This window comes from Myotis davidii, unplaced genomic scaffold (assembly GCF_000327345.1).
Source record: "Myotis davidii unplaced genomic scaffold, ASM32734v1 scaffold962, whole genome shotgun sequence".
Taxonomy (NCBI): domain Eukaryota; kingdom Metazoa; phylum Chordata; class Mammalia; order Chiroptera; family Vespertilionidae; genus Myotis; species Myotis davidii.
In genome coordinates this window covers 4,567,258-4,581,536 of record NW_006295559.1, presented here as the reverse complement: position 1 = coordinate 4,581,536, position 14,279 = coordinate 4,567,258, and the positions used below count along the sequence as shown (strand labels likewise).

At 49.9% G+C, this 14,279-nt stretch overlaps 1 protein-coding gene across 3 annotated transcripts in view; it reads right to left on the bottom strand.

The window, feature by feature from the left end:
- Nucleotides 1-1,322: 1,322 nt before the first annotated feature.
- Nucleotides 1,323-14,279, bottom strand: part of COLQ (collagen-like tail subunit (single strand of homotrimer) of asymmetric acetylcholinesterase) — a 64,875-nt gene continuing 51,918 nt past the window's right edge. For all 3 annotated transcript variants that reach the window (XM_015568106.1, XM_006770183.2, XM_006770184.2), the window contains 6 exons: nucleotides 12,204-12,309; nucleotides 5,890-6,029; nucleotides 4,921-5,040; nucleotides 4,386-4,506; nucleotides 3,794-3,896; nucleotides 1,323-1,480 (listed from right to left, as the gene is read on the bottom strand). In XM_015568106.1, coding sequence (XP_015423592.1) covers nucleotides 1,411-1,480; nucleotides 3,794-3,896; nucleotides 4,386-4,506; nucleotides 4,921-5,040; nucleotides 5,890-6,029; nucleotides 12,204-12,309 — 660 coding nt within the window. In that variant the 3' untranslated portion in view covers nucleotides 1,323-1,410. The remainder of the gene's footprint in view (nucleotides 1,481-3,793; nucleotides 3,897-4,385; nucleotides 4,507-4,920; nucleotides 5,041-5,889; nucleotides 6,030-12,203; nucleotides 12,310-14,279) is intronic.

Below are 14,279 nucleotides of genomic sequence, written 5' to 3'. Positions count from 1 at the left end.
TTCCCACCGGAGATCCCGGTATGAAGGTGGTGGCTTTACATGGGAGTAACATCACCCCAGGACATGGGGTAGAGGCTGAGGAAACCAGGCTGACCGATGTGCCCACCACAAATGACACCTCCCTTGGGCCGACCCCGTCTACTGTAGTATGATGGCCTGATGGACCAGACGCTCCTGTCTGCTGAGTCACCAAGACTTAGCCACAGGAAATAGCTTTGTACAAAAGCCTAGGATGTCCCTGCATCTGGTAACAAATGGGCAAATCCCATTTGAGGTCTGCCGTGTGGAGATGTCTTTCCAAAACAAAGCTGGGGCCCCACTCAGGAAAGCCAGTGATGAAAGGCAGCTCACAGATGTGCAGGCTGATGGTCCTGCGGACACCTGTGGGGCTCGGGCACACAGACATGAGGACCAGGCTACGCACTATGACGACATGGGGGGTCACAAGAGTCAGCAGGCAGCCAGCAGTCGGAGCTCAGGACAGAAACTCTTTGCCTAGAAGTGGTTGGGTCCCAGATGGGAAACCCCGGTGGGGCTCTCCTCAGCCCTGCCTGGGCATGAACTTTGTTTGAGAATCTCCTGAGCCAGAAATGGACATGAGGGGCATTTGTGAGATGGAAGTCAAACTGCAGAGAGCCACGAGGTCAAGATGGAGTCTGGAGTGGTGAGACCATGAGAGCCGCCCTTGGGGAAACACGGAGAAGTGGAAGGCCACTACTCACTACTCTCTGCTCATAGGCACCCCAGCTGAGCCTCACCCTCTAACCAGACAGAGCATGGGTTTGGGGCTTTCTCAGTACTTCTTCATGGTTAGGTCTCTTGTTAGGGGAGCAGTGTCCACATGAGGCTGTTCTGGGCTGTGGGTAGTTGAGGAGTCCCTCAGTGGGTCTAGAGCTGGGAGCTACCCTGAGAGAAGGGCCCCCCTTTCCTGCTGTGTGGTTCACTGGCCTGGAGAGAGCTGGAGGCTGGCTTCCCTGGTGAGATGCCCAGGCTTCCAGAAGTCAGAGGGGCAGAGGCCTATATCCCAGGTGCCCCAGGTGCCCCCACCGGGATGTGAGCAAACAGCCCGCAGGTCTATGTGTGTCTAACAGTGCTAAGCCAGTCCAGGGCCTGGTCGGCCATACTCCGGAAGACAGTGGACACTGTCGTCAGCTACCAGCCCAGTGGGAGCCTGGGCCTCCCCAGGCTGGGCATGTGGGAGGTCTTCCAATACTTTGGATTAAGACAGGATGCAGTGGTCCTGAGTTCTTCCCGTCAGACTGAGTTAAAAGCACATCTTAGCAGCAAGAGTTTGACCTTGTTTTTGTTGAATGAAGGTGGTGGAAACTGGACCAGGACGGTATGAGGTCAGTTGAATGAGGGTGGAGACGCTGCTGCAGGTACGTGCGATGCAGCCACCTCCTGGCAGCCTCAGGTGAAGTAGCGGCAGGGTGTGGAGTCGATGTAGCAGTACGGGGTGCACTGCAGGTCCCCATATGACCTAAGGAGGCAGATACAGGTGAGGGTGGACACTGGGCAGTGGGCAGGAGAGGCCCTGCCAGCCCTGGGGGAAAAGCCATGTTCTAAAGGGCCACTCTGGTGGCTTTGGTCAAACCTCATCCAACAGCAGCCACTGCTGCCCAAAGTTCTATAGAGACTGTTCTCATGCTCATGTGAGGCCAGGGATGTGGGGGAGTGGAGTCAAGGCCTGTGGTCTTTTCCCCTTGAGCCCAGCTGAGGGGTCTGGGAGAGAGGGTTGGTAGACTTGCCTTAACACAGCATCTCTGAGAGAATCTCCCCCTCTCGAGGCCTGAAACATGCTCGGCTCTGTCCATTAGACCATCCTGTGCTGATGCAAATGTTCTATGGCTGTGCAGTCCACTACGCAGCCACGGGCCCTCTGTGGCTACTGAGCGCTGGTAATAAGGTTAGTGTGACTGAAGAACTGGATTTTAAATGTTATTTTACTTTATAATTTAAATTTAGATAGCCACGTGTGGCTGCAGGCTACCACACTGGACAGCGCAGTGTATACCTGCGTAAGCCCAAGTCCTAATCCTGAGACAGCGTGCTGTGCATTATGCCCACGCTCACAAGCACCCCAGGCTTCTAGGGATTAGGAGAGAAACCCCAGCACGCCAGGCTCTACCAGTGGTTCTCAACCTGTGGGTCACGACCCCTGAAAATACATCCTGCATATCAGATATTTACATTACGATTCATAACAGTAGCAAAATTACAGTTATGAAGTAGCAACGAAAATAATTTTATGGTTGGGGGTCACCACAACATGAGGAACTGTATTAAAGGGTCGCGGCATTAGGAAGGTGGAGAACCACTGCATGCAGTCCTCTTCTCCATGAGTGACTGTCTACACTCAGCTGTTGCCATGGAGCCATCCACCCACTTGGCCCTTTTGCCAACTTTCTGGCAGGTGCCTGTTAGGAGCCCTCCTTACCTCAAGGGGGCGCAGCACCCACAGACATCAGATGCAGTGGAGGCCTGGCCAAGGCTAGAGTGCTTGGAACCTTGGGGTGACTATAAGTCTACAGCAATGATGGCAAACCTATGACACGCATGTCAGAGGTGACACACGAACTCATTTTTTTGGTTGATTTTTCTTTGTTAAATGGCATTTAAATATATAAAATAAATATCAAAAATATAAATCTTTGTTTTACTATGGTTGCAAATATCAAAAAATTTCTATATGTGACACGGCACCAGAGATAAGTTAGGGGTTTTCAAAATGCTGACATGCCGAGCTCAAAAGGTTCGCCATCACTGTCTACAGTCTCCGCTCACCCCCACTCCAACCTCCCCTTCCCCTCCCCCCCGCCGTCTGATATGCTGATACAGGTTTGGGTGTGGGTATCGAAAAGATGCCCTTGAAAAGAGAGGGGGGCAATGGAAAGAGCGGCCTGGTGTTGGCTCCCCAGCTCTGCTGAGGGCCTGGTCCACGCCTTTCAAAGGAACAGGGCTGGAAGAGATTGGGCTCCTGAGGGACATAAGAGGGTTGACAGGCCAGGTATCCCCTGGAGCTAAGGGAGGAGCCTCCCTGTTTTCCCTAGAGAGTTAGACAACTCTGGTTCTATGAGGACTGGGGAACGTAGCACCATATCACACCTTGAAAGGAGCTCAGGCCGCCACATTCTGGGCACGGAGTCAGTGCCTCACAGGGCCAGAGCCTTCAGCTGGCCTGGGGATGTCAATGCAGAGGTCACAACACTAGAATAGTCACCCTGAGCAACTCAAACCCCTATGAAGAGGCTCAGAAATAATTAAAGGGGTCCTTGAAAGCAATACTAAGTTCCTGGGGTTTTCTTGAAGGAGCCACGAGTGAGCAAAGTTAGATGCTGGTGTGGTCTCACCTGCACCCACAGGCCTGGTGGGAGCTTGTTACACAGATGCTTAGATGCCCTGATACCTCCGCCCTCCACTGGACTCCCTCCCAGACCCGTAGCCCCAGAGACTAATGTGGTCATGGCGGCCACTGGGGATGGAGTTGCTCACGCAGGGGTAACAGCTGAGCTTGGAGACTGCTGACACCGGAGCCCAGATGGAGCTGGTGGCTGTGTCTGTTTCGCCCTGGCCTTGGCTGCTCTTGGAGGATACCCAGTGGCTGTGGGTCTATTGCCTGTCTCCCCCGGAGGAGCAGGAATCCTGTACTGTGTTGTTACTATACCTCAGTGTCCAGAAAATACCAGGAACAGAAGATGCACTCAAAGTTGTTTGTGAAGGAAAGAGAGAAGGGAGGAGGGAGGGTGAAGGAGGGGGCGGGGGGTGTCAGAACAGCATGTGAGGGCATCCCTACCCAGGGAGATAGGTCTCACACGTCAGGTGGCCAAAGTCAGAGCCGTCACAGTCTTCCACGCCCTTGTGCCGGTGACCATCTCCACAGTATGCCCGGTGACAGCCTGAGAGGACACAAGCAAGTGCAGCCCTGAGAAGGGGCAGGGGCAGGACAGCCTGGGCTGGGCCCACTCACTAAAAAGGGCTTTGCTACTAGTGCTCCATCTGGTAAAAGTGAGTCCGGATTTAAATTCTTGGCTTCCCCCTTTTTCCTTTCACTCTTCATCACCCTTATCTTGCTTGTGGTTTCTTCTCTCTTTTTTGTTTGTTTTTCACCCTGATCTTTTGACAAAGAACATGAACTGGAATTTGGATTTTGCCAAGAAGTAGGATTCAGAAAAAAAGCAGGCCCTGGTGGCTTCTCTGGGGGCAAGGGCCTTGACCCCAACCCCCAGTGACCTGCCTGGATAATGAAGGAGTTAACATTTGGCCTCAGAGGCAGGTCATCCCCACCACAGCTCAGGTACACCCCGCAGGCTCTAAAATGATCCCAAATCACCCCAGGTGTCCAGGGCTTGCCCTGCCCCCCACCCTGATGGCAGGGCCCCACTCACTGATGCAGTCGTCACCCACATCATCGTTCCCGTCGTCACACTCCTCCCCGGGCTGCAGGACCCCGTCCCCACAGGAGCCGCGGTGGTCTACAGAGTAGTCCACAGGATAGAAGGGGGTCAGCTGGCCAAAGAAACACACCAAGTTACCAAGGACAGTGTGCCAGGCAGGGCAGGTCATTGGCACTGGGGACAGAAGCTCTGGGTCCGGGGGGGCTCTGCCGAGGAGCGCCCCCACTCCTGGGTGGGAAAGGCACTGCTTTTTTGTCACCCAGAGTTCTGTAGGGGCAGGAAGGCTGGGCCTGATCCACTCTGCCCTTGCAGTGCAGGGACGTGAGACTGTTGGGAACCTTGGCTCAGAAGAAAAGGTTCTATTTGGGGAGCGGGGGCATGAAGAGCTGCTCAGAGACAGCGAGGGAGGATGCGCAGCCCTTCCACGGAAACAGAACTCTGCACCAGCCTCGCTGTTGGCCTTCTCTACCTTGAAAGGTACATGCCTTTCCTGGTGGGGGGTGTCCCGAGCGCCTGCCTTGGGTACCTGGATGGGGAGCCAGCCAACGCTGTCCTTGAAGTACAGGGACCTCTGGTCTTTGCGGAAGGCGATGGCATGTTTGGTGTTCAGCCTCTCAAGCTCCTCCTGGTTGTTGACCACGAAAATCTGCCAGAGGACACACTGGTGAGGCTTTGAGAAGACACTTCCAGTGGGGGCAGAGGAGGGCTGGAGGAGGACACGTCGCTGTACTTGGACTGGTTATCAGTGGGAAGGGCGTTTGCATGTTACACTCTAGCATTCCTCCTGATTCCCATAGCTTTTCAATCCAGTTCCTAATGTCTCCATTTGAAGTAAAAATATCCAAATTTTTAAAAACGTTTAAAATGTGCCCAAGACTTAAATAGGAAGGTGAGGTCATCTAAGCAAGTAATTCAACATTTACAAATGAGTCTTAACAAAATTCGCAAAGGTGTTCATTACAGTATTATGTACGTTCGTGAAAAGCTTGGGCATACCCCATAAACATTGACAATAGGACACTGGTTAAATAAATCACAGCACAACTGCATGGTGGACGGGTGATTATACATCAATTCAAATGATGTTTATGATGAACTGGTGTCCAGCTTTACTACAAAATAAACCAAGGGAGGGTGGGCAGTAGTGGGCTGGCATAAAGAGGAAGCAAGATTGGCCATGAGTCGATAAATATGGAATTTGGATAAAGAGCACATGGACTTTTATTATACTATTTGTTTGGCTTTTGTATTTCTTTGAAATTTTCTGTAATTTTTTGTTTAAAAAGACAAAGAAAATACATCAAAATGGACTCACAACAAAATAGTTTTCTTTTGATTTTTCCTTATGTCCAATTTCTTATGTGTGTACCCAGTATAAGTTTTGCTAAACAAATACATACATACATAAAAAATAAGTTTTATTATTACAAAGGCCCGAGGACCAGATGAGAGGTGCTGCTGGGTAACACCCCAGGTTTCTCCCACAAGAACCTACCGCAGGGACTCTCGGGGAGCTGGGCCCATACACGGATTCCCCATAAGAAGGGTTATTCACATTCACGGGGGTTCCACAAAGACATCTTCCTGGAGGCCCTGGAAATCCTCTTTCGCCTTTGGGTCCCATTGTAAGTTGTCCTAGCGAGCAACAGACGACTGTGTTACTAGAGCCAAGGAAGAGAACTCTAAACAGCCCAGGCTGATGCTTCCCAACAGAAAGAAGGCTGAAGTCCACAGTATTCCAGGGCAGAGGTTCAAAGAGATGCTTTTGATCCAAGATGTGGAGGAGGTGACTCTGGGACAGGATTCCTTAACCATGCTGGGTGTGGTAACACCCTTCTCCACCTTTATTCTCCCTTCCCTCTCTTTATACTTTGCAGAGGTTCTCAACCTGTGGGTCGCGACCCTTTCACAGGGGTCGCCTAAGACCATCGGAAAACACATATATAATTACATATTGTTTTTGTGATTAATCACTACGCTTTAATTATGTTCAATTTGTAACAATGAAATTGGGGGTCACCACAACATGAGGAACTGTATTAAAGGGTCACGGCATTAGGAAGAACCACTGCTAGAGACTAGATAGATAGACCTTCTACTTCCCAGACTCCCTTGCACCTGGAGGTGACCGTGTGCCACAGTGTTGGTCAGTGCAAGGTCTGGTGGAAGAAGGGTGGGCATCTGGGAAAGCCTGTTCTGATAAGGGAGAATCATCGCTGGGGAGAGACATAGCTTCCCCCTTCTTTCTGACTAGAAGACAGATAAGATGGCTGGTGCTGCAGCAGCCATTCTGCTACCATGAAGTAACAAGGATGAGGAGAGAAGCCACCATAAGGGACAAGCCAGGGGCTTATGGGGTCTGGAGCCCTGATAGTATTGACCCTTAGATGCTGGACCAAAGTGGGCCACTGTCCATCTCTTGACTTTCTCATTGTATGAAAAAAACAATCCTCTCTTCTTAGACCACTATCAACAGGGGACTCCTTGCAGATAAATTGCTCACTAATAAACTTTTATCGTTTTTTTAAAAATTCATTTTATATTGTTTTTATATATAGGGTCTTTACAAAGGAACTTCTGAGTAAGCATTTTTAAAATTTCTTCTGGAAGAAAATGGAGGTTCAAAAATGCTCAGCCCATGTACTCTCCCTGGTACTGAGAAGAGTGTCCTGAAAAGATGTGATAAGGAAATTTATTCCCTGCAACGTCGGAGACCTGCTAGGGCAGTAGCTCTCACCTTCATTTCTGAAGGCTCTGATGCCCAGCCGCACCCCAGACCTTCAGGACTCCTGAGAACGGGACCCAGGCAACCGCACTTTTAAAAACTCTCAGGATGGATTCCACTGTGCACCACGGTGGAGAGCCGCTGGTCTAGGGAACGGTCTTTCACATGCCATTCCCTGCACTTCTCCAGGGAAGCCTTTTTGAATCCTCATATTCTTTCCTGTTAACCTTGGATACAATCTCATGGTTCTCTATGCTTTTCTTCAAGACATTTATCTCTGTTTGTGATTCTGTATATTGTGAGATTATCTGGTTCCCACCCCGCTCCCCCCGATAGGATGTAAGTTCCACAAGCCCTGTTCCATTCACCAGGGCTTGACACACAGTAGGGGCATGGTACATGTCTGATGACTGAGTGAATGAATACATGAATGAATGCAGACTAACTAGAAAGAAAAGGTCTTCAGAAAAATCTAGATGTCACAATTCCAGTTGGCAGAAAAGTGCTGGAGCAAGAGCCATCCAATCAACAGGAAGAGAGGAAAAGATAGAGACTGAAAAATGAAATGAAGACCCTTCCTCCTGGGAAAATAGGGGAGGAGTCTGAATGCCAACCAGTCGTTGGTTTCAGATTATAAAACGTCAGGGCAGCCAGCAATGGGGGAGACAGCTTGCAGATCCCAGAAGGACAAGAAATAAAATGGTCCCAGGGAAAGGTCTGGTCAGGACCCCAGGGAAGCAGCCACAGCTGGAGGAGGAGGCCTCGATGGGAAGACCCCCACACCCTGAGCCTTCACCAGCAGGCTCAGCCTGTCCAGCCCAGATGCTGCCGGTATGAGGACAAGGGAGGCTTGTCAACATCTTATACCAAGTAATGGCTGTTCGTTCTAATAAGAAATAGGAACATGATCCTGTGGGAGGAGCCCCAATCTTGTGGAGTGGAGCCCAGAGAACAGAGACTCCACCAGCCCATGAATATTCTGGTAGTTAAGCACCTGGGCAAACTAAGGGGGGAATGCTATGTAACCAGGGATGTGAATGGCCCCAACAACTCCTCAGAACCATGGCCTCAAAAGATTCCGGAGTTTGTCCCATTATCCAGCTAAGTCGTGCTGAAGCAGAGATTTGAATTCATGTTTGACAACACTATGCCGTTCAAAAGACAAACATCTAGGAACACTGATGCTTGCAGAGAGATAGATGGCAATTCCCAGGTACCACACTGATTCACTTAAACCCTGTCTGGTGCAGGAAGGACTCAGCCAAATTTGTAATTTGGTTATTGCAAATTACATCCTAAAGGCATTTTGCCTTCATTCCCTCCCCTACCCCACAGTGCCTCTTTTGCTCTGTAACTTGGGTAATAAAAAGCTCCCACCGTCTCCACTTCCTGCAGCACCATCTCATCCCACAGCACTGGGCACCAGAACCAGAGGGAGCCTTCCCCTAAGATGACAGGATGTGGCAGCGAGCCTGCTTCCTGCCACCACTGCAGTTTTCCTGCTGTCTCCTCCCAGCTGTCAGAAGGCATCTGTTTCGCTGCCTGTGTCCTGCCAGGCTGCACTGAAGGGCACAGCAACCCAAATTTCCCCACTTGAGCCTCTCAGAGCTGGTCCGGGGGCCTGGCCTGGCCTCCATCCCTGCATCCCTGCAGCCAGAGGACCTGCTCTCCACCTTTGCCCAGGGAATGGCTCATCTCCACTGGCTGCTGCGGTGGGAACAGGTCTGAGCGGAACCTGGGGGAAGGCAGAGGAACCACAGAATAGTCCCCACATCTCCCCCAGCTCCCACTCTGACCTACAGAGGCTGCAGGGCTGAGTGGGAAAGCCTCAGACCCAGGAGGCATGGCCATTCCGGATCAGATGTGGTCAGCGGTCAGCTCTGTGAACTTGGGGAAGACACTTTTCTCTCAGGCTCATAGTTATCTGTAAAGAGAGGGTTGGACTAGCCCAGGAGAATTCTGCCTGATGATATCCCCAGATGGATTTGAGGCAAGGGTTCTGGGACTCTGGGAAGTAGTATGAAGCATCTTGGGGAAGACACATTTTTCCCCCCTGAGAGTGGGTTTGGGACTTTTATCAGATTCTCAAAGGTGGTCTGAGGAATCACTCTGGGGGCCTGGTTCAACTCTTGATTACTATCCAACTGGTCCCAGGCACAGGGAAAGCCTCCAATAAACTCTTTCCTTCCCTTCTCTCCCACTCCCAAAATAATTTCTTCTCTCTAAGAATTATTTCTCCTCTCACTCTGAGAAGCTCCCAGAAAGGAAGTGACTTAAAAGAAGACATAGGAGGGGACAACAGTCCAAAGAGATGGCCAGCACCCTGCTCTGCAATACCCAGGTGGGACAGACTGAGAGCCAATGTAGCCCAGTGAGCACCTGTGGGGACCAGCCCCACCCATACCACTTGCCAGGTGCCATGGGATGTGAAGCCAACTCAGCCACAGATCCTGCCTCAAGGACTTGTCACCTAGAAGAAAGGTGAAACACATTTGCAAAAAACAGTTACCAGTGGAGGGCAAGGGCAGAGAGGCAATGTGTGACGGGGGAGCCAGGGGCAATAGCAGAGAGGCAATGTGTGATTGGGGAACCAGGGACAATAGCAGGGAGGCAATGTGTGACTGGGGAACCAGGGGCAATAGCAGGGAGGCAATGTGTAACTGGGGAACCAGGGGCAATAGCAGAGAGGCAATGTGTGACTGGGGCAGCAGGGAAAGGAGACCCATCCATTAAGGACCAAGGAAGGCCTTACTGAAGAGAGGACTTTGAAGGAATGAGAGGATTATGTTGGGTGACCCAGAAGATGACAGGAAAGTCATTTTAGGCCACAGAGACCCAGACAGACTGCAGAAATATGCTCCAGCTCTGCAGAGAGCAGGGCATCTGTTGGAAGGATCTGGAAGAGGATGGAGAGGTGGAGGGGAAGGGGACATGAGCATCCCCGGCTGAGTGAGAAGGAGCTAGGAAACCAAGGAGAGAAAACAAGGCTACAATGGTCTACTAAAGGGATGAGGTTATAATCCACCAGAGACTGACAAGACAAAAGAGTGGGCATCTGAGTGAGCTGCTGCTGGTCTCCAGGCCCTACCCTTCTCACCCAATCCAGGCCCAAGGAGGGAAGGAATTCAATTTAAATGAGGGCTGGCCTTTACAAATGGATGCATATATTAAGGTCTGACTATGCTAAGGACCTCCTTATGCATCCGCACAACCCCCACGCCCCCCGCCCCTTCATGTTCCCGTGTGGCCCCTAAATGCCCCAAGGTCCAAGAGAGTCTCTTCCAAAGGCAAAACCCAGGCTTCAGGCCATGCTCTCAGTCCCTGGCAGCTCATAGTCATGGGGCTCGAGGGGAATGTTAGGCAGAAGAAAGATGAGTTGGAAGGACCTCCATCTGGATCATCTAGTCAACGCAGGGAAACAGATCATGGGGCATGGACACAGGGCCTAGGCTGCATCTCAAATCCAGCTCCCTTAACAAATAGAAGTAGATGTGACAAGATAACTTGTTGGTACTATATGAAAACTTCTGCTTTCTGTTCTCAGAAGAGAAAAGCTCCTAAGAGGGGGGTAGTATATGAAGTGTGAGGAGCGCGGGGGCTAGAGATTGGAAGAGGAGGGATCCCCATAGGCCTGGAGAGAACAGGTATCCCCTCCCCAGTATCCTGGGGGAGATAAGGTCTCGAAGGAATGGCTGTGAGCACTCTGTGGGAAGTGAACCATAGGGACCAGGATTCCCAGCCTTGGAGATGTTCTAATGCCTAAGCATGGCATGAGATGGCAGTCACAGGCATCCACGGACCACGTGGCCTCAGACAACAGGCATTTCACAGGTAAACAGGGCAGATAAAAGGCTGGAGGGATCCCCCCCCGCCCTGCTGTTTTTCTGCCATAATATCCCAGGATCTCTACCCAATTCTTTTGTGGCAGTTGGAGAAGTGGAGTCTAAGATTGAATTTTCCTGGCATTCTGGCAGATTGGGTTTTCAGAACTAGCTTTAATTTGGTTTAAAGGATCTAACAAAATGTGACATTTCTTGATCATCCCATGATGCGGTTGCAAATATATTTCCATAAGCAGAGGGGGGAGAGAAAGGGAGTGCACTGTGGAATTTTGTCTTCATTTTTCTTAAGGAAAAAATTGGAACAAAAATTGTTTTGATTCTTTTTGTATAACTGAGGACAAAGAATGTTGCTCAATGAGTAAATAGTCTTCTTGGAAATAGAGACGCTGTGCTTATACAATGTGCTTTTGAGCTGATGAGAACGAACTAAATCAAGGGCTTAACTTATATTAAACAAAGTAAAACAAGGTAGCAGGGTACCTATGACCTTGCAAATGACTTTGATTTCTTTTTATCGTTTCTTTCTATATTCCATGCAAATCCATAAGGACTCTTTCCTAACACTGTGTAAGATGGAAAATTTTACAGTGTTATCTTTACTTCCAGATTTAAGAGAATTGCTTAGAATCATGAAATGGTTTTCTCGTAAAAGGTGTTATTGATGAAGTATGTGCATTATTTTTCACTTAATGCATAAATGACATCATCAATGTAATTTTTTCTCTCCTCTATTTGTTCTCCAAAATGCTAAAAACAAAGCCAGAACAATGTATATCTTCCTTGTGTAAAAGTTGAATGAGCCCAACTGTGGAGAAATTATAAATATACTAGAGGCCTGGCACACAAAATCCATGCACTTGTGGGATGGGGGGGTGTTCTTCAGCCCAGACTGTGCCCTCTTGCAGTCCAGGAGCCCTCGGGGATGCCTGACTGCCACAGAGGTGGGAGAGGCTCCCACCACTGCCCCTGCACTTGCCAGCCGTGAACCCGGCTTCTGGCTGAGCAGTGCTCCCCCTGTGGTTGAGTGTCTTCTCCCTGGTGGTCAGTGTGCATCATAGCAACCGGTTGTTCCACCATTCGGTCGATTTGCATATTAGCCTTTTATTATATAGATTGACGTTTCTCTAGCAGTTTCTAGCTCAAAACACCAGGCAGGCCTCTGCTGGTATCTCCTTGTGCTCTCTCCGGGAGGCTGGCCAGGAGTGTGACACTATAGGTCAAGTGAAGCAGTGTAGCTCTTACCTGTGGATGGGGGACCTGGAGGGCCTGGGGGACCCTGACGGCCAGGTTGACCAGAAGGCCCAGGCTTGCCTGGTGGACCCATAACTCCACCATCTCCCTTCTGTCCCTGAGAGAGAAAGGTGGAGCCTGTTATGAGAGCATGGCATGACCCACTTCCTTCCCATTTATTTCTAAATCAGGGGCCACCCTGCACTTTTGAGCAAGAGCCCAAGGCAGGATGCAACCTCAGACATCTTGACCACCAAGCTCCAAAATAACTCAGGGCAAGTGACATTTGAGATAGTGATGGTGGCAAGTTTGCAGACATTACTTTTCGTTCTGTCCTGGAAACATGACACATAACAGCTGGGGGAAAAAACAACAACAATCCAACCCTCTCCCCTCACTGGGCAGATGAGGAAATAGAGGCTTAGAAAGGAGCAGGAATTACTGCAAGTCATCTGGCAGCAAGGCAGCAAAGCTGGGCCTAGCAGTCAGGCCACTTGCCTGCTCATCAGGAGCATTTCTATTTTTTAAAAAATATATATTTTATTGATTTTTTACAGAGAGGAAGGGAGAGAGATAGAGAGTTAGAAACATCGATGAGAGAGAGACATCGATCAGCTGCCTCCTGCACATCTCCTATGGGGATGTGCCCGCAACCCAGGTACATGCCGTTGACCAGAATCGAACCTGGGACCTTTCAGTCTGCAGGCCGACGCTCTATCCACTGAGCCAAACTGGTTTTGGCAGGAGCATTTCTATTTTATTACAGGAGCTGTTTCCACCCGATGGCTACCTGCTGGCCTCAGGATAAAGACCCATAACATTTATCTTAGATCATAACTATGCAATTATTTTTGTGATCATTTCATCAATGTCTCCCTATGAGACATAAGCTCCCTATGGGTGTGAAGCTGTTTTGTTCACCTCCTTTCCCCAGATCAAATAAGGGAGGAGAAAGAGGCTGAAAACACAAAGGGGAAGTCAAAGATTTGGGTTTTCACCTTGGCCATGAGACCCTGGGTAACTCATGTCATTGCTTTGTGCCTCAGTCTTCTCATCTGTAAAATAGAGCCAGTAAATATATACCTGCATGGATTTGTTGTGAGGCTAACAAAGATCTTAGAGGTGAAAAGGAGTTTGTATAGAACCAAGGACTATGTAGATTATCATAGCTGGTTATCACAGCAACTGGTTTGGTTCATCTTTCTCACACAGACAGGTCCTGATTTCTTAAAGAGAGACACACCTGCAGGATGTCCTCTTTGCTGCCTGCTCTGGGAGGGCCAAGAGCAACGATTTCCCCCTCAGAGCTGCCCTTAGGAATGACTCAGAAACCAAGGCCTGTGGGTTCTTCACAAGCAGTGTGCTCATTGATCACTCTTGCCCTAGGCTTAAGCAGGACAGTGATTGATGCCTGACATCTTTGGCTGGGTCCCCTTTCCACATTTGTGCCTTGGCAGGCTGGCCACCTGATGAAATGTAATCCTCCCCAAGTCTGGGCAGCAGGCATGCCGGGCACTTCTTTCCAATCACAAAGGTGACATGTAACCTGCCTCCTTGTCCACATGGCCCTGGGGGCTCTCTCAGCAACGTCCCAGAAGATCTTAAACTCTTACTGTGGGATTTGAGGGTCAGCGTTTGTTTCTAATTCCATCCTGATGGAGGGAGTCTTAAGCCTTATCCCAAGCTGAAGCATGCCATGAGGTAACCAAGATGGGTCCCAGAACGGCAAAGGAAGTCACACAGTCTTAATATAGCCGAAGTTAAGGCTTGTTGTTCTAGCAGCCAGTCAGCTGGCTCTGAGCACAGGAAGTGCCACAGCTGTAGAAGCTGGAAACGCTCCTTGACTCTGACACCAGCAGTAATGGAATATTCTGCTCATTGGTCGTCCTCTCAGAACCAGCCATTGTCTATGAGCAGGACTCATGAGCCATGCTTTCCAGGAAAAGCATTCATTCCTTCATTGTCACAAAGTTTGGAGGGAGGAAGCCTGTCTCCTTAATTGCAGATTTGCAAATGGGATCAGGGCTGCTTTTCTGGGCCTGCCTGAAGGCAAGTCCTGAAGCATGGAGGTGATGAGAAGATGTGATG